Source organism: Epargyreus clarus, unplaced genomic scaffold (genome assembly GCF_041222505.1).
Source record: "Epargyreus clarus isolate Ecla_fem2 unplaced genomic scaffold, WU_Ecla_fem_2.2 ptg000001l, whole genome shotgun sequence".
Classification (NCBI taxonomy): domain Eukaryota; kingdom Metazoa; phylum Arthropoda; class Insecta; order Lepidoptera; family Hesperiidae; genus Epargyreus; species Epargyreus clarus.
In genome coordinates, this window is record NW_027332209.1 from 8,184,506 (window position 1) to 8,210,510 (window position 26,005).

The following is a 26,005-nucleotide window of genomic DNA, read 5'->3' on the forward strand; positions in this document are numbered from 1 at the left end:
TAGCTGCAATTATAAAATATGTAGATTGAAGAGTGCTGAGTTAATATGGATTAGAATACTAATACGTAGATATATATGGCGTTACTTAAAAGCATGAGTAAATGCAACGAAAACAAAATCATATACAGCACTGTGTGTGTTGCTGGAACTTGGCAATTATTAAATTATATTATCATATGATTTTTAGAAGTAATGTGTATTTTCAAATTATTATTCGAACATTCAGAATTAGTTCAAGCCATACTAACTTGTTAGTTATTTTTATTATTTTGCTTTTGTTTATAAACATTGCTTTTACATTACTATTTATAACTATACAATATGTACAAACTCTAAAAACGCAATAAATATCTAAGTCAATACCAATACCTACCTAAAAGCAATTATTTAAATAGAATTTAATAATTTTAATTTTTTTTTTTTTGGGATACATTTTCATTAAAAAATAACTTAATATTTTTCTGTTTTATGTTTCATTTTCAAAAGATGCGCCACGACAAAGCATAAAGTATTGCTTTGCTTACCTATCGACACTTGAAAACATTCAAATATTTCTACTGTTCTGTACGCATTTCAGAAATTGTTTCGTCCTGACCTTTGCCGTCGACTATTTCTTCATCTACAATCCACATAAAGATTTGATCCAATTTTCGCTGTTTTATTCTCGGACGATTTGCTGCTTTTTTTTAGTTCGTATTTCGGAAGAAATGGCAACCCTGCTTACTCAGGTTTAAGAGTATAGGTGTTCTGTGCGAAACACAGATAATAAAACGATAAACGATGTATTGATTGATACAATTTTGCGATGTTGGATGTTGATACTTGATTAAAAGAAGAAATAAACGGGAATAAATGTAATTTGTGATTATGTGATAATTTCATTTAAACGTTAGACGAAAGACTATACCATTCTAAACACATGTACCATCATATACAAACGGAAAGCCGAAAAATAAATCATTCATAAAGGCCGCAAGTAAGCAGGTTGAATTCGTAAATATTATTTGGAATTCAATAACTGGAAAGTGGACATCAATGGATCTGCCTATGCCATATAGCGTGCCACCACCGAAGTTGGACAGGCCGCCTCCGAATATGTCGTTGGTTCCGACCGCAATTCCGCCGCCACCGGTGTACAAGCCGCCATCGATGTACACATCGCGTCCGCCGCCCCTAGGCCCCATGAACATGCCGCCACCGAAGCTACTACCGCAACCTGTACCGCCACCAATGGTGCCACCCCCAACGCCGCTACCGCCGCCGCCGCCGTTCTCTTATTATCCCATTTCTCGGGACCTCCTACCACCTACACATCCCAATTCTCGCTGCTACTCCCCTTCAAGCGCTTTTTCAGATTATTCCTTTTACAGCTCTAAACTCTCACATTCGCACGCTCCTATGAAGGAAGTTAAGCCCGAGCCTCGATCTTGGGAAGCTCTGAAACAAGAGAGAGATTCTTCGCCTAGTATGTCTGAATCTAGTTATCGTAGTGTAAGAAGTAGTAGTAGCATGAGGGAGCCTCCATCAAGAAGAGGCCCGAGTCACTCCAGGGAGTATTACGATAGATACAGAAAAGAGTCATCGGGCTCATCATCACATAGGGGAAGGGAATATGATAGAGAGAGGAGAGATAGACCTGATAAATATAGGTCAAGCCGTAGCCCTAGCAGTAGCAGGAGCCATTACAGCCGAAGCCCTCCTAGATATACTAGTAAGAAGAAACATTATAAGGAAATGGAAAGGGAGGAAAAAAGAAAGTATTATGATAGATTGAAAGAATACCAACAGAAAAGAGAACAGCTTCTGAAGTTGCGTAGCCCTTCATATTTTAAAGACCGAGGTATCAGTCACACCAGCCATGACAGGAGATATGATGAACTGATGGACAGACCTAGAGTTTCCCGGTCACATAGCCGGAGACCGGATGCATTCAGATCACGAACTACACCTCCTCGCTCGCGACATTCATTTAATTCTCACAAGCCACTCACAGACCGGGAAAAAATATTGGAAGATTACAGGTAAACGACTTTAGTAAATCACAGTGTAAAAGACAGATGAATGTATGTACAAAAAATCAAAAATAATTTTTTTTTTCACATACCGGTTCACAATGTAGTCCTTTATAAAATGGTAAAACTATGTAACGCTATATTCAATATTTAATAAATAAAATACCGAATAAATAAAAATATATATGTATTGTGTCTTTGTAAGAATTTATAAACATTTTTTTTATATTTTTCAAAACTCTAATAGTAGGACAATATATTAATATATATTTTTATTTTAACTACTGTATATTATCTCTATTAATGACTTGGTAAAGTTTGAAGTGGCGAATTTTCACATTATATTTGCTCACCTGTAAAATTGAAAAAATGTAGATACATTCATCTGACTCTTACACTGCGAAATGGTTTAAACAATTTAGGTAAATTATATAGCTAGTAATAGTCATTATAATGCACAATTGTACTTCATTGAGTACAATTGTGAATTGTTATGTATGTATTATTGACATAGATGGTTATTCTAATTTTTAGGAAGAACTTTTGTAAGACTTCAGAGGATATCATGAAGAAAATTGAGCAGTGGTCCAGAGAGCACGACTCAGAGGAAGAACAAGTGGGTATTACTATTAACAATATAGTTGCACTTTATCCTCTTATTTTACGATAACTTAATAAAATATTGTTAGACTTAATAGTCAAGATTTAACTGAGAAAGGTTTTTAGAAATAGCCTAGTGGTTAAGAAACTCGGCCTCTCGATTGAGGGGTCCAAAGTTCAAATCCCAGGCACCCACCTTTGATTTTTCAAAATTATGTGCATATTACAAATTAATTTTCACTTGCTTAAACCACCTTTGATTTTTCAAAATTATGTGCATATTAGAAATTAATTTTCACTTGCTTAAATGGTGAAGGAAAACATTGTGAGGAAACCTACACACCTGAGAGATTTATAAATTTAAAAAAAAACAATCAAAATGTATGTGAAGTCCACGAATATGCACTTGGCCAGTGCGGTGGACTATGGCCTAATCCTTCTCATTCTGAGAGGAGACCCGTGCCCAGCAGTGGGACAATAATGGGTTGATGATGATAATGATTATGATTACAAACAAAGTATTCTTTATTATTTTAGACTGTCAAAATGTGGTATCGAAGTTCACCAGCTGAATTGTACTATAAAACAAATGAGAATGGCACTATTGAGCAAACAAGCAAGTTGGAAAAACTATGTGATTTATTTTTCACAACACTTATTGAAAGGGGCAGAAAGGCACGCCCTGAAGTTGATGAGTTGCCTCCCCTAAAAGCCCCTAAAGTTAAAATGTGCTCACATAAGAGTAAGTATGGACTAAGTTTATTAATACAGTACATGTAATTAATATGTTTGGAATAATAACCCGTTTTTATGTAATTAATATTAGCATGTACTGTTTGTACCTAAGGATGAGACTCATCAACTCAGATAGTTTATCCCATTTGGTTAGTAAGTAATGTATAATTGCTTGCAATGCAGATTAGGAAAAAAATTGTCAATAACAGTAAGGAGTTATGAATCACTAGACTTTTTCCATGTCACAGATTGAAATCTTGATATCTCATTTAGATCCTTAATCTGTATCCAAATCTTAAAAATGTTTTGAATTATCTTCGGATTAGTATGTTTCCATAGCTGTACAGCTTGTTAACGGTTAAATAAAATTTTCAGTGGAAGAAAAGACTTCATCTTCATCAGATAGTGATGAGTGTTTAGATGAAGATGGCTTGCAAGGATACAATGATAGGATAATGCTAGAGCTGCAGAGGAAACAGAGCCATCCCAGGAGACTGCATCCTGAACTATGGTAAAATTACATTTTGCATTAGTTTTTCATCTTGCCCATTCTCAAATGTTTAAGTCTTTAATCCTTAACATTGCTAGTATAAGGCAGATAGCGTGTAGTGGTGATGCCCCTGGAGGGGAACTACAAAGGACTTTAGCAACTTTACAAAAAAAAACTTTACAGTTTACATTGCCTTTATTTAGGCGTCGATTTACTACATAATTGTGTGTGTCTTCAGGTTCAACAACACGGGCGAGATGAACGGTGGTCCGCTGTGCCGCTGCAGCGCGCGGGCCCGCCGCCACGGCATGCGGCACGGCGTGTACGCGGGCGAGCTGCCCTTCCCGCACTGTGTGCCCACCGCCAACAACCTGCACCGCCTGTACCACTACCGGTCAGTGTACTGTGCGCCCGCCGCCACGGCATGCGGCACGGCGTGTACGCGGGCGAGCTGCCCTTCCCGCACTGTGTGCCCACCGCCAACAACCTGCACCGCCTGTACCACTACCGGTCAGTGTACTGTGCGCCCGCCGCCACGGCATGCGGCACGGCGTGTACGCGGGCGAGCTGCCCTTCCCGCACTGTGTGCCCACCGCCAACAACCTGCACCGCCTGTACCACTACCGGTCAGTGTACTGTGCGCCCGCCGCCACGGCATGCGGCACGGCGTGTACGCGGGCGAGCTGCCCTTCCCGCACTGTGTGCCCACCGCCAACAACCTGCACCGCCTGTACCACTACCGGTCAGTGTACTGTGCGCCCGCCGCCACGGCATGCGGCACGGCGTGTACGCGGGCGAGCTGCCCTTCCCGCACTGTGTGCCCACCGCCAACAACCTGCACCGCCTGTACCACTACCGGTCAGTGTACTGTGCGCCCGCCGCCACGGCATGCGGCACGGCGTGTACGCGGGCGAGCTGCCCTTCCCGCACTGTGTGCCCACCGCCAACAACCTGCACCGCCTGTACCACTACCGGTCAGTGTACTGTGCGCCCGCCGCCACGGCATGCGGCACGGCGTGTACGCGGGCGAGCTGCCCTTCCCGCACTGTGTGCCCACCGCCAACAACCTGCACCGCCTGTACCACTACCGGTCAGTGTACTGTGCGCCCGCCGCCACGGCATGCGGCACGGCGTGTACGCGGGCGAGCTGCCCTTCCCGCACTGTGTGCCCACCGCCAACAACCTGCACCGCCTGTACCACTACCGGTCAGTGTACTGTGCGCCCGCCGCCACGGCATGCGGCACGGCGTGTACGCGGGCGAGCTGCCCTTCCCGCACTGTGTGCCCACCGCCAACAACCTGCACCGCCTGTACCACTACCGGTCAGTGTACTGTGCGCCCGCCGCCACGGCATGCGGCACGGCGTGTACGCGGGCGAGCTGCCCTTCCCGCACTGTGTGCCCACCGCCAACAACCTGCACCGCCTGTACCACTACCGGTCAGTGTACTGTGCGCCCGCCGCCACGGCATGCGGCACGGCGTGTACGCGGGCGAGCTGCCCTTCCCGCACTGTGTGCCCACCGCCAACAACCTGCACCGCCTGTACCACTACCGGTCAGTGTACTGTGCGCCCGCCGCCACGGCATGCGGCACGGCGTGTACGCGGGCGAGCTGCCCTTCCCGCACTGTGTGCCCACCGCCAACAACCTGCACCGCCTGTACCACTACCGGTCAGTGTACTGTGCGCCCGCCGCCACGGCATGCGGCACGGCGTGTACGCGGGCGAGCTGCCCTTCCCGCACTGTGTGCCCACCGCCAACAACCTGCACCGCCTGTACCACTACCGGTCAGTGTACTGTGCGCCCGCCGCCACGGCATGCGGCACGGCGTGTACGCGGGCGAGCTGCCCTTCCCGCACTGTGTGCCCACCGCCAACAACCTGCACCGCCTGTACCACTACCGGTCAGTGTACTGTGCGCCCGCCGCCACGGCATGCGGCACGGCGTGTACGCGGGCGAGCTGCCCTTCCCGCACTGTGTGCCCACCGCCAACAACCTGCACCGCCTGTACCACTACCGGTCAGTGTACTGTGCGCCCGCCGCCACGGCATGCGGCACGGCGTGTACGCGGGCGAGCTGCCCTTCCCGCACTGTGTGCCCACCGCCAACAACCTGCACCGCCTGTACCACTACCGGTCAGTGTACTGTGCGCCCGCCGCCACGGCATGCGGCACGGCGTGTACGCGGGCGAGCTGCCCTTCCCGCACTGTGTGCCCACCGCCAACAACCTGCACCGCCTGTACCACTACCGGTCAGTGTACTGTGCGCCCGCCGCCACGGCATGCGGCACGGCGTGTACGCGGGCGAGCTGCCCTTCCCGCACTGTGTGCCCACCGCCAACAACCTGCACCGCCTGTACCACTACCGGTCAGTGTACTGTGCGCCCGCCGCCACGGCATGCGGCACGGCGTGTACGCGGGCGAGCTGCCCTTCCCGCACTGTGTGCCCACCGCCAACAACCTGCACCGCCTGTACCACTACCGGTCAGTGTACTGTGCGCCCGCCGCCACGGCATGCGGCACGGCGTGTACGCGGGCGAGCTGCCCTTCCCGCACTGTGTGCCCACCGCCAACAACCTGCACCGCCTGTACCACTACCGGTCAGTGTACTGTGCGCCCGCCGCCACGGCATGCGGCACGGCGTGTACGCGGGCGAGCTGCCCTTCCCGCACTGTGTGCCCACCGCCAACAACCTGCACCGCCTGTACCACTACCGGTCAGTGTACTGTGCGCCCGCCGCCACGGCATGCGGCACGGCGTGTACGCGGGCGAGCTGCCCTTCCCGCACTGTGTGCCCACCGCCAACAACCTGCACCGCCTGTACCACTACCGGTCAGTGTACTGTGCGCCCGCCGCCACGGCATGCGGCACGGCGTGTACGCGGGCGAGCTGCCCTTCCCGCACTGTGTGCCCACCGCCAACAACCTGCACCGCCTGTACCACTACCGGTCAGTGTACTGTGCGCCCGCCGCCACGGCATGCGGCACGGCGTGTACGCGGGCGAGCTGCCCTTCCCGCACTGTGTGCCCACCGCCAACAACCTGCACCGCCTGTACCACTACCGGTCAGTGTACTGTGCGCCCGCCGCCACGGCATGCGGCACGGCGTGTACGCGGGCGAGCTGCCCTTCCCGCACTGTGTGCCCACCGCCAACAACCTGCACCGCCTGTACCACTACCGGTCAGTGTACTGTGCGCCCGCCGCCACGGCATGCGGCACGGCGTGTACGCGGGCGAGCTGCCCTTCCCGCACTGTGTGCCCACCGCCAACAACCTGCACCGCCTGTACCACTACCGGTCAGTGTACTGTGCGCCCGCCGCCACGGCATGCGGCACGGCGTGTACGCGGGCGAGCTGCCCTTCCCGCACTGTGTGCCCACCGCCAACAACCTGCACCGCCTGTACCACTACCGGTCAGTGTACTGTGCGCCCGCCGCCACGGCATGCGGCACGGCGTGTACGCGGGCGAGCTGCCCTTCCCGCACTGTGTGCCCACCGCCAACAACCTGCACCGCCTGTACCACTACCGGTCAGTGTACTGTGCGCCCGCCGCCACGGCATGCGGCACGGCGTGTACGCGGGCGAGCTGCCCTTCCCGCACTGTGTGCCCACCGCCAACAACCTGCACCGCCTGTACCACTACCGGTCAGTGTACTGTGCGCCCGCCGCCACGGCATGCGGCACGGCGTGTACGCGGGCGAGCTGCCCTTCCCGCACTGTGTGCCCACCGCCAACAACCTGCACCGCCTGTACCACTACCGGTCAGTGTACTGTGCGCCCGCCGCCACGGCATGCGGCACGGCGTGTACGCGGGCGAGCTGCCCTTCCCGCACTGTGTGCCCACCGCCAACAACCTGCACCGCCTGTACCACTACCGGTCAGTGTACTGTGCGCCCGCCGCCACGGCATGCGGCACGGCGTGTACGCGGGCGAGCTGCCCTTCCCGCACTGTGTGCCCACCGCCAACAACCTGCACCGCCTGTACCACTACCGGTCAGTGTACTGTGCGCCCGCCGCCACGGCATGCGGCACGGCGTGTACGCGGGCGAGCTGCCCTTCCCGCACTGTGTGCCCACCGCCAACAACCTGCACCGCCTGTACCACTACCGGTCAGTGTACTGTGCGCCCGCCGCCACGGCATGCGGCACGGCGTGTACGCGGGCGAGCTGCCCTTCCCGCACTGTGTGCCCACCGCCAACAACCTGCACCGCCTGTACCACTACCGGTCAGTGTACTGTGCGCCCGCCGCCACGGCATGCGGCACGGCGTGTACGCGGGCGAGCTGCCCTTCCCGCACTGTGTGCCCACCGCCAACAACCTGCACCGCCTGTACCACTACCGGTCAGTGTACTGTGCGCCCGCCGCCACGGCATGCGGCACGGCGTGTACGCGGGCGAGCTGCCCTTCCCGCACTGTGTGCCCACCGCCAACAACCTGCACCGCCTGTACCACTACCGGTCAGTGTACTGTGCGCCCGCCGCCACGGCATGCGGCACGGCGTGTACGCGGGCGAGCTGCCCTTCCCGCACTGTGTGCCCACCGCCAACAACCTGCACCGCCTGTACCACTACCGGTCAGTGTACTGTGCGCCCGCCGCCACGGCATGCGGCACGGCGTGTACGCGGGCGAGCTGCCCTTCCCGCACTGTGTGCCCACCGCCAACAACCTGCACCGCCTGTACCACTACCGGTCAGTGTACTGTGCGCCCGCCGCCACGGCATGCGGCACGGCGTGTACGCGGGCGAGCTGCCCTTCCCGCACTGTGTGCCCACCGCCAACAACCTGCACCGCCTGTACCACTACCGGTCAGTGTACTGTGCGCCCGCCGCCACGGCATGCGGCACGGCGTGTACGCGGGCGAGCTGCCCTTCCCGCACTGTGTGCCCACCGCCAACAACCTGCACCGCCTGTACCACTACCGGTCAGTGTACTGTGCGCCCGCCGCCACGGCATGCGGCACGGCGTGTACGCGGGCGAGCTGCCCTTCCCGCACTGTGTGCCCACCGCCAACAACCTGCACCGCCTGTACCACTACCGGTCAGTGTACTGTGCGCCCGCCGCCACGGCATGCGGCACGGCGTGTACGCGGGCGAGCTGCCCTTCCCGCACTGTGTGCCCACCGCCAACAACCTGCACCGCCTGTACCACTACCGGTCAGTGTACTGTGCGCCCGCCGCCACGGCATGCGGCACGGCGTGTACGCGGGCGAGCTGCCCTTCCCGCACTGTGTGCCCACCGCCAACAACCTGCACCGCCTGTACCACTACCGGTCAGTGTACTGTGCGCCCGCCGCCACGGCATGCGGCACGGCGTGTACGCGGGCGAGCTGCCCTTCCCGCACTGTGTGCCCACCGCCAACAACCTGCACCGCCTGTACCACTACCGGTCAGTGTACTGTGCGCCCGCCGCCACGGCATGCGGCACGGCGTGTACGCGGGCGAGCTGCCCTTCCCGCACTGTGTGCCCACCGCCAACAACCTGCACCGCCTGTACCACTACCGGTCAGTGTACTGTGCGCCCGCCGCCACGGCATGCGGCACGGCGTGTACGCGGGCGAGCTGCCCTTCCCGCACTGTGTGCCCACCGCCAACAACCTGCACCGCCTGTACCACTACCGGTCAGTGTACTGTGCGCCCGCCGCCACGGCATGCGGCACGGCGTGTACGCGGGCGAGCTGCCCTTCCCGCACTGTGTGCCCACCGCCAACAACCTGCACCGCCTGTACCACTACCGGTCAGTGTACTGTGCGCCCGCCGCCACGGCATGCGGCACGGCGTGTACGCGGGCGAGCTGCCCTTCCCGCACTGTGTGCCCACCGCCAACAACCTGCACCGCCTGTACCACTACCGGTCAGTGTACTGTGCGCCCGCCGCCACGGCATGCGGCACGGCGTGTACGCGGGCGAGCTGCCCTTCCCGCACTGTGTGCCCACCGCCAACAACCTGCACCGCCTGTACCACTACCGGTCAGTGTACTGTGCGCCCGCCGCCACGGCATGCGGCACGGCGTGTACGCGGGCGAGCTGCCCTTCCCGCACTGTGTGCCCACCGCCAACAACCTGCACCGCCTGTACCACTACCGGTCAGTGTACTGTGCGCCCGCCGCCACGGCATGCGGCACGGCGTGTACGCGGGCGAGCTGCCCTTCCCGCACTGTGTGCCCACCGCCAACAACCTGCACCGCCTGTACCACTACCGGTCAGTGTACTGTGCGCCCGCCGCCACGGCATGCGGCACGGCGTGTACGCGGGCGAGCTGCCCTTCCCGCACTGTGTGCCCACCGCCAACAACCTGCACCGCCTGTACCACTACCGGTCAGTGTACTGTGCGCCCGCCGCCACGGCATGCGGCACGGCGTGTACGCGGGCGAGCTGCCCTTCCCGCACTGTGTGCCCACCGCCAACAACCTGCACCGCCTGTACCACTACCGGTCAGTGTACTGTGCGCCCGCCGCCACGGCATGCGGCACGGCGTGTACGCGGGCGAGCTGCCCTTCCCGCACTGTGTGCCCACCGCCAACAACCTGCACCGCCTGTACCACTACCGGTCAGTGTACTGTGCGCCCGCCGCCACGGCATGCGGCACGGCGTGTACGCGGGCGAGCTGCCCTTCCCGCACTGTGTGCCCACCGCCAACAACCTGCACCGCCTGTACCACTACCGGTCAGTGTACTGTGCGCCCGCCGCCACGGCATGCGGCACGGCGTGTACGCGGGCGAGCTGCCCTTCCCGCACTGTGTGCCCACCGCCAACAACCTGCACCGCCTGTACCACTACCGGTCAGTGTACTGTGCGCCCGCCGCCACGGCATGCGGCACGGCGTGTACGCGGGCGAGCTGCCCTTCCCGCACTGTGTGCCCACCGCCAACAACCTGCACCGCCTGTACCACTACCGGTCAGTGTACTGTGCGCCCGCCGCCACGGCATGCGGCACGGCGTGTACGCGGGCGAGCTGCCCTTCCCGCACTGTGTGCCCACCGCCAACAACCTGCACCGCCTGTACCACTACCGGTCAGTGTACTGTGCGCCCGCCGCCACGGCATGCGGCACGGCGTGTACGCGGGCGAGCTGCCCTTCCCGCACTGTGTGCCCACCGCCAACAACCTGCACCGCCTGTACCACTACCGGTCAGTGTACTGTGCGCCCGCCGCCACGGCATGCGGCACGGCGTGTACGCGGGCGAGCTGCCCTTCCCGCACTGTGTGCCCACCGCCAACAACCTGCACCGCCTGTACCACTACCGGTCAGTGTACTGTGCGCCCGCCGCCACGGCATGCGGCACGGCGTGTACGCGGGCGAGCTGCCCTTCCCGCACTGTGTGCCCACCGCCAACAACCTGCACCGCCTGTACCACTACCGGTCAGTGTACTGTGCGCCCGCCGCCACGGCATGCGGCACGGCGTGTACGCGGGCGAGCTGCCCTTCCCGCACTGTGTGCCCACCGCCAACAACCTGCACCGCCTGTACCACTACCGGTCAGTGTACTGTGCGCCCGCCGCCACGGCATGCGGCACGGCGTGTACGCGGGCGAGCTGCCCTTCCCGCACTGTGTGCCCACCGCCAACAACCTGCACCGCCTGTACCACTACCGGTCAGTGTACTGTGCGCCCGCCGCCACGGCATGCGGCACGGCGTGTACGCGGGCGAGCTGCCCTTCCCGCACTGTGTGCCCACCGCCAACAACCTGCACCGCCTGTACCACTACCGGTCAGTGTACTGTGCGCCCGCCGCCACGGCATGCGGCACGGCGTGTACGCGGGCGAGCTGCCCTTCCCGCACTGTGTGCCCACCGCCAACAACCTGCACCGCCTGTACCACTACCGGTCAGTGTACTGTGCGCCCGCCGCCACGGCATGCGGCACGGCGTGTACGCGGGCGAGCTGCCCTTCCCGCACTGTGTGCCCACCGCCAACAACCTGCACCGCCTGTACCACTACCGGTCAGTGTACTGTGCGCCCGCCGCCACGGCATGCGGCACGGCGTGTACGCGGGCGAGCTGCCCTTCCCGCACTGTGTGCCCACCGCCAACAACCTGCACCGCCTGTACCACTACCGGTCAGTGTACTGTGCGCCCGCCGCCACGGCATGCGGCACGGCGTGTACGCGGGCGAGCTGCCCTTCCCGCACTGTGTGCCCACCGCCAACAACCTGCACCGCCTGTACCACTACCGGTCAGTGTACTGTGCGCCCGCCGCCACGGCATGCGGCACGGCGTGTACGCGGGCGAGCTGCCCTTCCCGCACTGTGTGCCCACCGCCAACAACCTGCACCGCCTGTACCACTACCGGTCAGTGTACTGTGCGCCCGCCGCCACGGCATGCGGCACGGCGTGTACGCGGGCGAGCTGCCCTTCCCGCACTGTGTGCCCACCGCCAACAACCTGCACCGCCTGTACCACTACCGGTCAGTGTACTGTGCGCCCGCCGCCACGGCATGCGGCACGGCGTGTACGCGGGCGAGCTGCCCTTCCCGCACTGTGTGCCCACCGCCAACAACCTGCACCGCCTGTACCACTACCGGTCAGTGTACTGTGCGCCCGCCGCCACGGCATGCGGCACGGCGTGTACGCGGGCGAGCTGCCCTTCCCGCACTGTGTGCCCACCGCCAACAACCTGCACCGCCTGTACCACTACCGGTCAGTGTACTGTGCGCCCGCCGCCACGGCATGCGGCACGGCGTGTACGCGGGCGAGCTGCCCTTCCCGCACTGTGTGCCCACCGCCAACAACCTGCACCGCCTGTACCACTACCGGTCAGTGTACTGTGCGCCCGCCGCCACGGCATGCGGCACGGCGTGTACGCGGGCGAGCTGCCCTTCCCGCACTGTGTGCCCACCGCCAACAACCTGCACCGCCTGTACCACTACCGGTCAGTGTACTGTGCGCCCGCCGCCACGGCATGCGGCACGGCGTGTACGCGGGCGAGCTGCCCTTCCCGCACTGTGTGCCCACCGCCAACAACCTGCACCGCCTGTACCACTACCGGTCAGTGTACTGTACACGGTGAACGGCCCGCCGCTGTGCCGCTGAACGGAAAAGACTTGGACGAAATTATCAAATAGGCTTAATAGCTGAAGTGTATCCAATAGGATTATATACACACGATTTACATAATATATTTTTTAGTTAAACAAATTGCCTATAAATAAATTGAAAACAATGTTTTAACAACTTCTTTAACATATAATTTCAGCATCACGGTATCACCGCCAACAAACTTCCTCATTAAGGCGCCAACAATCATCGCTCACGATGAACACGAGTTCCTCTTCTCCGGGTTTTCCATGTTCTCCCACTACAAACTGGCTAAGTTGCCTAAATGCAAAGTAATACGATTCAATATCGAATACACGATATTGTATGTAGAGGAACCCGCTCCTTCCAACTTTTCCATACGGGAGCTCGATTTGTTTGGTAAGTATTCAAATATAAAAATATTTAGTAACATATCTACTTAGTAAAATATTATGACTGACTGACTGAAAATGCTCAATTTGAATAGATTTACCCATATTATAGCAGTAGCAAGGGTGCTCTTTGGTTTTAAAATATTGTTCCCTCAGAAGGCTAGGGGATGAAAGCTTGTACTTCTTAAATACAATCATTGCTCGCAAGTGTAAGTATAATAGTAAAAAATATTGCATCTATTGAATTTGAACAACATTAGATTAGACTGTTTATTGATATATTGCGACTTATAGTGATAATTCATTCATTCGTTCATTCACTCATTACAAGCAAAATTTCAGGTTTGCAGGTATGTTATAATCTACAAATGTGTCGTTATTTTTTTGTTTGCAGAGGAATATCTGTTCTATGAGCTACTTGAGCTAGTCGATTTGGATTTGGGAAAACGAACAGAGACCTCTTGTTCGCAGTTCCATTTCATGCCACGATTTGTGCGATACCTACCAGAGGGCGGGTGTGAGGTATTTATAGCATATATTTTTTTCAATCCATTTTATTTTGTTGATTGAGTCCAGGACCTACCCGTATTAGGTTAAGTCCACTGCTTTAACAACTCTTTTTTGTTTGAAACGGCTAAATCTAATTTAGATAGTAGTAGTAGACAGTATCACTCAAAAGTAAAAGGGGAGACAAGAAGTGATACTTCTTTATATTTACAAAATATGTAATGCTTAAAAATGTCATGCTTAAAAATACGGAACTTTATGGTTTTATGGTTTAAGAAACTTTATTCTCATTAAGAATTCATAAATTCACTTAAATGAGAACTTAAAATCTACTTAATCTAATTATAATATAATGTACAGGTAAGCATACAATTATAAACAAATGATGTCCTAATAAAAACATCAATGCCATAATAACAATGTATTATTATTTTGCCAATATTATAAGAGGGTAGAAGTAAAACAGTACTGCGTGGCAACCGAGGCGACAGAGTAACTGTCATGGATCTCTAGAGACTAGAAGTGACAATGCAACAAGAACAATATACTATTGTGCGGAACTTTATAATACATAAAAAAAAATTGAAATATATTCTCTTCTTACAAGGTATAAGGTAACATCAATTATGTGAACTTGTGGGATATCTGTATGTATTTTTCAGGTGTTGTCGATGTGTGAAATATTGAAGTACTTAGTGGATGAAAGTGGTTTGCTGATTCCGCCGGATACACTCGATGATGTTCATAGAATGGACCATTACAGTTGGCAAAAATTGGTTGATAAGATTAAAGGTGAGAATATTAGTATAGTCCGCGCCAAGCTGCTAGTCCGCTGTGAATATAGAAACGAGTCGCGTCGCAACAGCAAATTGTCGGGACGAAGACAACGCAGGAACCCCCCACCCCGGCATCCGTCCTCTGCCTGCTCTCGCCCACGGGTACATAGCTGCGTTAGTGTGCGCTTGCGTTACATATATACTCCATATGCTAACTAAAACTACGCGCAACAACTTCAGAGCGGACTAGAAGTTTCATTCATTCAATCCATCAAATTAATCATGAAATAAACGGCAATTAATCATGAAATACACTCGTACGGGTGGAGAACGCCAGTAAGAATTATGTTCATAAATGAATTTATGCGGTTTTATTTAACTTGCCTGATCATTTGTATTTCGCATCTACCACAGTCAAATTACAACGAATACATTCCTTCACTAAAACTAATAAAAGCGTGTTAAAATAGTTATTAGGCTAGATTATACTAAATCCTAATCCTAAGTCCAGTGGTATGCTGTAGCGTAGAAGGCTAATGCTGTCTCGTACTGACTTCATGTACTGATGTGATTTGCATTTGTCATTTTCCCCCTTTTCTATCGGCATTTCTTTAAACCCAATCATAGATTATTGTTATCATAACCTTTAATCTTAATAATATTGTATTTCAGGTATGATAGTCACATACCCTGGGAAGAAACCGTGTTCGGTGCGAGTGGACCAGCTTGACCGAAGCCCACCAGTGAATGCAAAGGATGATCCGAGGGATAGGAAATCTTACTACCCTGAGATAGTTCACTTTGGTATCAGGCCCCCTCAGCTCAGTTACGCTGGGAATCCCGAGTGAGTTATTTTGATGTACATAATAATCAAATATTTTTTTTATGTATTTTTGTATGTAAATGAATAGGAATATTGAAATGCCTGTGCTTTCTCGATGAATTGTTCAAAAGCCTTTTAATCAATGAGGTTGACCAATTCCTTAATCCTTTCCAACATAATAGGAGTTTTAAAAAAGTTTGGAAAATCCAAAAGTGCACGACTCATAATGCTCATTTAATTATGAAATAAAAAAAAAAAAAAAAAAACTTAAGTCGTTCAAAATTAATTGCCGAAAAAACAGCTGTAGTAGGAAGAAGGTACTGCACAAGCGCCCCTGGTGGAATAAATGTACATAATATCTATAGATATACAGTCTTGTAGTTTTCGTTTTTTATTAATTGCAATTAAACGACAATGAATTAATTAATCATTCGCATTCAGTGACCTACAATCGTCGATTAGAATTTAAAAAAAAAAAATTAACTGAAATGATGGATTTTTTCACAAGTTACAGTGTTTTCAGGTTTCACACATGACGGACAGGAAATTTTTTTGACCTATTTTGGTGTTTTTTTCCAATTCTATTGCAGTAAATCAATTTTTAAAAAGTATGGAATTAATCTCCATTAAATTATCTCGACAATAGTATGCAAAATATCTTGATTCCGTGAACTATTAAGGCTATAATAATAAAAATAGCCGCCAAAATGAAGCGAAAAAAATTTTTCGATCGTAAAGCACTCTCTGATGCTTCGCATCATGAGTCGTGCAATAATGTTGAGTGATCCTAAAACGTTTTTTCTTTGTAAGTAGAGGGAAGATTTGTATGAAGACAAGAAATTCGTTAACTTGCCATCCCAAGTTGCCTAAGTGCTTAAGATAGATTTTTTAAGATAAATATTTTACTTAACTGTTATTTTCATAAACATTTAAGTATACTACAGATAATAAAGTGATCGCTTAAACAATCGCGATTAAACTAAAAATGTTGCATTTGTGACTTCGTAGGGCAAAAAATAATAAATCGTCTCATTTGTAGATATCAGAAAGCATGGAGATACTACGTGAAATACCGTCACCTGATCGCGAATATGGCGAAGCCAACGTTCACGGAACGTCAGAAGCTGGCCGCAAAGGAAGCTAAGCTGCAAGAGATGAGAACACAGAGCAAGATGAAAAGAGATGTCACTGTTGCAATATCCTCAGAGGGGTTCCATACTACGGGGCTCATGTGTGATATTGTTCAGGTATTTTTTTTTCTATTTCGCGTTACGTGGCCTTAAATATCGTCTATAATGGTGTTGCTAAGTATAATAGAATATTTTTTTTTTTTTTATAATATAGGAGTAGCAGACGAGCATGCAGTCCACCTGATGGTAAGTGGCTACTGCCGCCCATGGACATCTGTAATCAACCCTAGATAGGATTAGATATTCCTACCTGAGGTCGGCCACAGATGCGCCGCTACCCCTGAGGACTAAGCTGGAACGCCTCGGAAAAGTATGTCTCCCTTACCACACCCTTCAAACCGGAACACAGCAGCGCCTAACACTGCTGTTATTAGGTAGAAATAGGTGTGGCCGCCGGAGTAGCGGTGGTGCCGCCGGAGTCGAACCACAAAGGGTTCTACCACCTTCAAATTAATTATCAGAAGTGTCGCGTATAAAAGGAATGTTTTTATGTGACAGTTATTTTTGATTGGTCAAATAGATAATTACAAACATTAGCAATTAATCCAATTTTCATGACACTGAACTGCACTTTCATTTTGTTGTTTACGTTCGTATTCCATTCGATCATAGGCATTTGCTTCATTTTGAGAACGAAAATTTTACACCACTCTTGTATGCATTACGAAAATATAGGAAATCTTGAAAAAAATACATCATGTGTTTCGGTTATAAATAGTATTAAAGGCTAATTTATATTTTTATAGATTCGGAATTGACCCTGAAGGCCCGTTTAAAACATTCACCCTGTATATCATAATTTAATGAAAATATTTATTTATATCACGGCGTGCGTAAATGGACGTTTTACACACGCTTCGCGTGCGCAAACCCCCCATTTCCGACCCCGTAATATAAAATTTTATACAACACGCGGACGAAAAATGTTTTTCTGACTCGTGTGATTGCAGTCCTCGCCTGCGGCTCGGCCTGCAAACTCACACTTGTCAGAAAAAAATTTTTCGTCCTCGTATTGTAATGTACTATTTCAGCACGCGATGTTAATTCCGGTGCTAGTCCGACATTTGCGTTTCCACAAGTCACTGGAGAGCCTCGAGAAAAAAATCGGTTATGTGTTCAAGCAACGCCTCCTACTACAAACTGCATTGACCCATCCGTCGTACAGAGAGAACTTTGGTACCAACCCCGACCACGCGAGGAACAGCCTCACTAACTGTGGCATACGGCAACCTGAGTATGGCGATAGACGGATACATTATACTAGGAAGAAGGGTATGTACTAGATTGTCAGGGGAACGATAGTTTTAAGACTGTCTAAGGCATGTTAAAAAAATATATTAGATAATTTAGTAAAAAAAGGTGTTTAAACAGTATTATTTATTGGAACAAATATTTTGTATACTTTTACTATTTCGTGCTTATTGAAATAAACATACTTGTAGTGATATAAATTTATATCGATATCGGTTTATAAAAAAATGAAAATCCAAAAATATATTTCATTTATTGGGAATTCAGTTTATATTACTCCTATACTTTCTCATGGAAGTTCCTTTAAAATCGTTTTCCAAGATAGAAACAAAGAAAGAAGCGCAAAAAGAAAGCTTTAAAAGTGTTTTTAAAAAAAACTGTTTTAAGTAAAGCATATGAGATAAAGAAGAGATACTGCCATATCATAGTAAGAGTTTATAATTTTAGTTAATCATCAAAATTATATTTCTCAGGTATTGTAACCCTCATCAACATAATGTCGCGATTCGGGAAGCACAGCGAGACAGAATCGGAGATAAAGCACAACGAGCGTCTGGAGTTCCTCGGGGACGCTGTGGTGGAGTTCCTCTCCTCCATACACCTGTTCAGCATGTTCCCCGGGCTGGCTGAGGGCGGACTGGCCACGTACAGAGCGTCTATAGTGCAGAATCAACATCTGGCGCAGTTGGCTAAGGTATTTTGTAACTTATAATCCGATTCATAATTAGGTGTCCAAAATGTAAACAAAGGTGTTGACCTATCAAGAAAATACGTTTCAAATGGCAGTTTCTTATTTTTGATGATATTAAAGAAATACAATGATAACAAAATAATCTAAATAAGTTGACCTATCAAGAAAATACGTTTTAAATGGTAGTTTCTTACTTTTGATGATATTAAAGTAATACAACGATAATAAAATAATTTAAATAAATTAAGACCAATTCACATTTTCCATTTTTATATTACTTACAAGTATTTATATCCCAATTACTCAAATATTGTATATGAAACATTTTATACTAAGGTAATTTTGTATGAACAAGTAATTTTGTTTAATATTGTTAGTCAAGTATTTTGTTAACGTACTTTTGTACATACTTTGAGTTATTTTGTGGAAGTAATTAATTTATTTAGAAATGAGCTTAAAAACTCGTTCAAAAGTAAAGTCGGAAATAAATGGTTATTGCAAATTTTAAATCAGTAACAGTATACTACTAACTACGTTTGAGAATCCTCGCATTTATGTTGTACTTATGCATATTTTAGACTTTAGACGGGAACCTCGTCACATTTCATTTATACAAACAATTTATGCACTCTATCCAATGTAACTATTTTTGTCGCACAGAATATAGATTTGGAGCAATTCATGTTATACGCTCACGGTTCGGACCTATGTCGGGAAGTCGTGATGAAGCACGCCATGGCCAACTGCTTCGAAGCATTGATGGGAGGGCTTTTCCTCGATGGCGGTTTGGAGGTAATATATTTTCCATAATTATGCTGTAAGTTTTACTGAACTAAATTACCTATTTGTTTATAAAAATTATCATTACTTAACGGTGTTAGTTCTAAAGCTGATTTATAATGTGTTTGAGTTATGGTTTATCCCAAAAATACCAACCCACAATACTTTATGTTAAATCTTCCTGTTTTAGTCTAGCGTGCTAGACTGTGACCGTTCTCATTTACGCCCTTTATTATTTATTATTAAAATTTTACCTATCAAAGATCTAAATGTGACATTTTCTACTATGCAATCTAATTGTCAAATGTTGATCGATCTTTGGTAGGTTTGGTTACATGGGATATTTTATTGATAACAAGCGTTAAATGCGCTTACAATAGTCCGCGCCAAACTGCTAGTCCGCTCTGAAGTTGTTGCGAGCAGGTGTAGTCATACAATTTGCTATGGCGACGCGACTCGTTTCTATATTCAGAGCGAACTAGCACATAACTTTAAACAAACTACTATTGCAGGTAGCAGATCGTGTGTTCGGGCTAGCTTTGTGGTACAATGAGCCAGATTTGTTGGAAGTTTGGAACAAGGAGCGAGCGCACCCACTGCAAGAGCAGGAGCCACTCGGAGACAGGAAGTATATAAAGGACTTTGAGTTCTTGCAAAAACTCACTGAGTTCGAGGAATCTATTGGTAAGTGCCATTAGTATCATATAATAAGATGCGATATCATAGATAGTCTAGACAACAAGTTGAAAAACGTGAAAAATAGAGATAAAGTTTCTAAAAATATGAGAGATATTTTAAAAAATGCATATTTTTTAACAAATTAAAGTAATAAAAATGAAATCTACAATAAAACTTCCCTGAACTCTACCACTATTATTTATAACTTAAATTTAGCGCTGAACATAGGTCTCCATGCGTCTGCTAGTATACTGCATGAAATGTTTGTAAAATATTGCTAAATGTTGAACCTAATTCGTCTGATTGGTAATATATGAAAAAATGATGATTTGTTCAATCAAGTTATATATAATACTAGCTGACCCGGCAAACGTTGTGTTGCCATATAAATAAAAAAATGGGTGAACAACCTTTATCATTTTCAGACCTACTGAATATGCATATAAAATTTGGTGAAAATCGGTAACGCCGTTTCGGAGGAGTACGATTACTAACATTGTGACACGAGAATTTTATATATAAGATATTGTCATAGTTGATTGAGGTCCTGTGTTTTAATTACGTATGAAATATTTGCAGGTGTAAAATTCAGACACATCCGACTATTAGCCCGCGCGTTCACAGACCGTTCAGTGGGATTCACCCACTTGACCTTAGGGTCTAACCAGCGTTTGGAGTTCCTTGGCGACACCGTACTCCAATTGGTAGTGTCTGATAGACTCTATAGACACTTCCCGGACCATCATGAGGGGCATCTGTCTGTAAGTAGTTGAATATGTGTTTCTCAACAGTTTATATATTCTTGATAAGGTTTTTTTTTCAAAATGTGGGTCGGGCGACTCTGGAACGTCGAAACCCCTCACTAGAGGGGTCATAAAGGGAGGTAATAAAACACAATTTAGCAACAGCGGAGACTGAAGGCCTTAAATATTTTTACAAAATAAAAGGGTCTTGCTATGAAAAACATTGGGAAATGGGATATTAAAAGAGATATTAAATATACGTGGATTTTTTAAAACATGAGTCGCGCTTTAAGTACTATTGTCTTGAAACTGACGGCCTGTAGTGGTCAAATAATCGCCAGAACTGATTACATAGTAATTACATATTGAAATGAAATGAAATATGTTTATTTTGTATAGGCCAACGGCGGCACTTACAAATTGTCAGTTACAATATTTTTTCTTAAATTACTGCCGGATCGGAACGCGACCTCAATGCATATTATATTACTGTACGAAAAAGATTACGTAAATAATTTGATTAACTATTTAAATGTTATTGACTTTTTCAGTTACTCCGCTCTTCACTGGTAAACAATCGCACGCAATCTATGGTATGCGACGACCTCAATATGTCCGCTTACGCCATATACAATAATCCGAAAGCGAAGCCTACAACTAAGAAGCACAAAGCTGATTTACTTGAAGCTTTCCTCGGTGCCCTCTATGTTGATAAAGTAAGTTATTTTTGATTTATACATAAAATATAAATCCTTTATACCTACATAATAATAGTTCGCGCCTGCTAGTCCGCTCTGAAGTTGTTGCGAGCAGGTGTAGTCATACAGTTTTCTATGGCGACGCGATTCATTTACATATTCAGAGCGGACTCGCAGTTTAACACGTATTATACATTGTGTTAAAAAATTATTGTATCATGAATTCATGAACACATATAAATTCATCATCCAAATCTAAATCAACGTTAAAATCTTATTTGCCGTGAGGGCATGTAGTCATGAACCATTATATTGTTTGAAATTTAATTCATTTTCTAGTGTGTAGTAATCCTAGTGGGTATTCATGGGGACAAGAAAAAATATCCATGGGCATAAGAAAAAAGCAAGCGTATGTTTTCGGGTATTGGATTATATCAGACGAATTTTGGAGTTATTTTTTCTTAGCCAAAGTGCCAGCCAATTATTTTTTCTTAGTTAGTTTCTTCCTCCTCCAAAAACCTCCAATATTTATTATGATTACGATACTAGCCGGACATATTGTACATTGCAGAAGCTGGAGTACTGCCAGGCGTTCTGCAACGCGTGCCTGTTCCCGCGGCTGCAGGAGTTCATCATGAACCAGGACTGGAACGACCCCAAGTCCAAGCTGCAGCAGTGCTGCCTCACGCTGCGCTCCATGGAGGGCGGCGAGCCCGACATACCGCTCTACAAGTGCGTATCGAGACTTACTTTAATTACAACGCTTTTATTAGCTGGACATGTATGTATGTATGTAACAGAATGTTTGGACACGATTTATACTGTAATTTAATTTAAAATTTTGAACACTTATCAAGAACCGATGACAATACACGATTTTAATAATGTTGTCCCATTCTCCTCAAGATCGTCAGGATGCACGAATTTCCTTGTAACAACTATAATTATTATTTTAATACACTTCAATATTGATAAATCACTAAATATGTTCCTATATCACTAAATAATCAAATCACTAAATACGTAAGCAAATGCATTTGGACCCTGTAAGAAGAATTAATTTGGCTCCAAAACATCTATATTTATTATTATAATTTGCAATAATATGTTTGCAGATTTTTAACCGCCGTCACATATTTTTAGTGTTCTGTATCCAAAACGTAAAAATGGAAATCTATTACTAAGAATCATCATTCCGTCTGTATGTTCGTTTGTCACAGGGCTCTATCTCTTGATGCGTAATAGATAGACACTTGAAATTTTTACAGAGATGTATAAGGGTGACCGCTTTACCAACAAATACTAGAAAAAAAAAATGAAAATAAACCATACAACAAAACCGCTATTTTTCGACGATTTATCTATTACCGTAATAAGTAAATAGTTCCAAGTTTCCCAATGTATTTACTTCAATAGCTGCTATAATATAAAAAAAAACAAATATTAAAAATTAAAAAATGAAAATGTTGGTGGTACATAGTTCGACTTGCACTTGGGCAATTTTTTTTAATGGTTATTTTCAAGTGTGCAATGTGACTTTCAGGGTGATTGAGTGCCTCGGTCCCACGAACACGAGGGTGTATACAGTGGGTGTGTACTTCCGTGGCAGACGGTTAGCGGCCGCGAGAGGACACTCCATACAGGAGGCCGAAATGAACGCCGCTGAACAGGCACTTAACTGTGCACACGGTAAATATTACATTTCTTATACAATAAAAATAACGAAGCGGTATGCATTATTCATAAATGTATTCTAAGTTAAATATTTTTGTGGAGGTAATCTATTAAAAATATTTACTTAGGAAATAATTTTAATTATCAAGGATAGTATAGTCCGCACCAAACTGCTAGTCCGCTCTGAATGTAGAAACGTGTCGCGTCGAATAGCAAATTGTAGGTATTAGCGGGGCGAAGATAGCGCGGAACCCCCCGACACCCTCCGCTGCCCGCTCTCGCACGCGGGTACATAGCTGCGTTAGTGTGCCCTTACGTTGCTACGGAATATATGCTTGTAGTTGTGTGCAACAACTTCAGTGAGGACTACCAGTTTGGTGCAGATAACACAAATTATGTGTTCTTTGATATTGAATCTGTAATAACAATTATAGCCAGGCAGCATTCCAGAACTCATTTATAACTTAGTAAGTCTGCTTCACTTACAATGTAGATCGTAGAAACTCGATCATTTCTTCTATAAAGCAAAAATGTAATCTGGTGCTGTCGCCATAACTAAACTTCGCAAAATAGATTATTAGTAAAACTTGTTTACTTCATATTTCAGAACTGTTCCCTCAACTGGACCACCAAAAGCGGGTCATAGCGAAGAGCTTACGTAGAAAGCGGAACAAGCTTAACGCCAGGTACCTCGCGTTACACCCAGGGAAGGAAAACAGCTCGAAACATGAACTGAACGACGACAGGGTACCCAAGGCCTACAGACTGGGAACTAAGGAGGTACCAGAGGAGAGCACGGATACAGAAGCAGAGAAATCTGACGGTGAACGCAGCATCCCTGAACCGAAATCGGAAGATGATTCTGGCTTGTCCACCGAAGCTGACTTGAGTCCACAGCTACAGAATATCGAAGTCAGCAGCCTCCTAAATGACATGCAGAAGATGAAAGATGAGTTCATTAGGCGCAATGAATACCAGAAACTCAAAGAAAAGTGTCGTAGATCGGACTCTGATGATGATTAAATCTAATTTATTTTTCATATAATACAGGGTGAATTTTTCAAATAACCCTTTAGGGCCAAATCCGAAACTATAAAAATTGCTGAAAGGAGTTACGAGGCCGATTTTGTTAAAAAGTAAAAGTGCATCATTCGTTTTTAAAATATCTTTTTCCCTAGCCGGGAATCAAACGATATCATTTTGAAAAAGACGTCCCCTTTATTTTTCCACTATCTGATAGTATTGCTTATAAGGATTAAATTCTGGGAAGTAATGATAAAACACAAACTAAAGGAAAAGCCTCAATTTTAAGAAAATATATATTTTTTCGTATTAATTTGGCAGTTAAGTTCCCACCATTCATTAATTTAAACATTTCACGTATTAACAATTTTTTGTGGCCTTTTATTTCAAATCATTCAAAAGCGGACGTTTTGTTCTCCAAGAATTTATATTTTTATGTTCGACGTAGTAAAGGTTATTTTTAGGACCATTATAATAGATTTTCAACTTGCAATGCGCGGAGTTTTGTATAATAAAGATGTAAAGTTGACAATTTGCGAGAATTACTTTTTCGAGTCAAAACCGATTGATTCCTAAACAAACAAATATAGAAAATCATATTTAACGTTGAAGTTGTAAACAAAAACAAATAAGAATTTACTAATTAATCTGTTACCTATGTTTATTAAAAAATAACTCCTAAGAAACCGAGAACTTTATTCAGCATTTTTCGCTGATCCTTATAGTTTCGGATTTGGCCCTGAAGGCCTATTTGAAAAAATCAACCTGTATACGAGCATGTATGTATATTTGTATACGGTCATACGACCGCGATATTCGATGTGGTTTTGTTTATTAGTCGTCGCTTCTGAAAGCAAAATAGATTACATTGGCTTAACAACTATTTTGTGAGTATACCCATATAATTATTAAGGTATTTTTTTAAATTAAATATTTTAAGATTCATAACATCTGATCATAACATCGAATATATATGTCATTATCTAAAGAAATAGGTGGGATTAATTTCTAAGTGCAATTACATTTATCTTTAAGGTAAAGAAGGCAAAAGTGCTTGTTTGATTTTTTAGGTACTATTTAACTGTGATTAAGAATAGGTTAGTTTAGTTGGATCGCTTAATTATGAATCGTTCGGGGAGTCTATAAGAAACGTGATACGTCAGGGGACAAACAATATTTTTTATAATATGGTAGTCACATAAATGTGACATTTAAGAGCGATTTAGATGGAGAGAATTTCTCGCACGTTTCGGGTCGAGAAATCGTAAGCAACTATCACAAGCAATCGCCATAACATAATCCTATAAAAATGTTTACACACAGGCGAGAACTAAAATCTCGCCTACGATTATGTCATACAAGACTCCCATATGACTTATCGCCATGCGATAATCGTCTGTGTTTGTTTACACGACGAAATTATAGTAAGAAGATTCTTGCTTATGAGAATCTCGACTTGTATAAACACGATCTCGTTGTCATATTCTGAAGTTCATACGAATATCGTACGATTGCGACGCGAGATTTCTCATTCGAGTTTAGTTATTATGCAATTGTAATTTAAGAAACAACGTGTTAGATGCTCCCAAACCATTACTTCTCGCTGTCTATTTTTTAACCTATTGGGTAACTTTTCTTCTGTTTCCATTTAAATACAAGAATCAATTAAACAGAAAAATTAAATATAATTAAAAATTAAAACACACGCGCACTGCACTCATAGTAGCAACTGGCATACAATTTCGAAATACGATTATTGCTTTGAAATTCTGTTTACAGTTTACACGGATGCAATAAAATATGCCATGCGAGGCAATTATCGCCTAAGACAACGAGCGAGAAGATCGAATGTTTAGACGAACGAAATATTTTATATTCCTTCCATAATGGTTTCTTTGAGACGAGAAACTCTCTCCATTTAAATGGGCCATTAG

At 47.0% G+C, this 26,005-nt stretch overlaps 1 protein-coding gene across 1 annotated transcript; it reads left to right on the top strand.

Annotated features, from left to right (window-relative positions):
- Positions 1-764: 764 nt before the first annotated feature.
- On the top strand, positions 765-24,287 carry drosha (ribonuclease 3 drosha). The gene is made up of 19 exons (XM_073082408.1): positions 765-2,021; positions 2,547-2,628; positions 3,150-3,354; positions 3,723-3,858; positions 4,076-4,231; positions 13,024-13,244; positions 13,632-13,759; positions 14,407-14,536; positions 15,193-15,364; positions 16,383-16,590; positions 17,565-17,805; positions 18,258-18,478; positions 19,136-19,267; positions 19,768-19,939; positions 20,513-20,694; positions 21,228-21,392; positions 21,946-22,106; positions 22,918-23,063; positions 23,656-24,287. The coding sequence occupies exons 1-19, from the start codon at positions 1,036-1,038 to the stop codon at positions 24,069-24,071; spliced, it is 4,260 nt and encodes a 1,419-aa protein (XP_072938509.1). The 5' UTR covers positions 765-1,035; the 3' UTR covers positions 24,072-24,287.
- The last annotated feature ends 1,718 nt before the right edge of the window (positions 24,288-26,005 follow it).

Bases quoted from the DNA above. Each gene is read 5' to 3' on its own strand.
- drosha (XM_073082408.1), top strand. From the start codon at position 1,036: ATGGATCTGCCTATGCCATATAGCGTGCCACCACCGAAGTTGGACAGG. The intron at 15,365-16,382 runs GTGAGTTATTTT...TCTCATTTGTAG, and splicing joins AGTTACGCTGGGAATCCCGA to ATATCAGAAAGCATGGAGAT. The intron at 19,940-20,512 runs GTAAGTGCCATT...AAATATTTGCAG, and splicing joins TGAGTTCGAGGAATCTATTG to GTGTAAAATTCAGACACATC.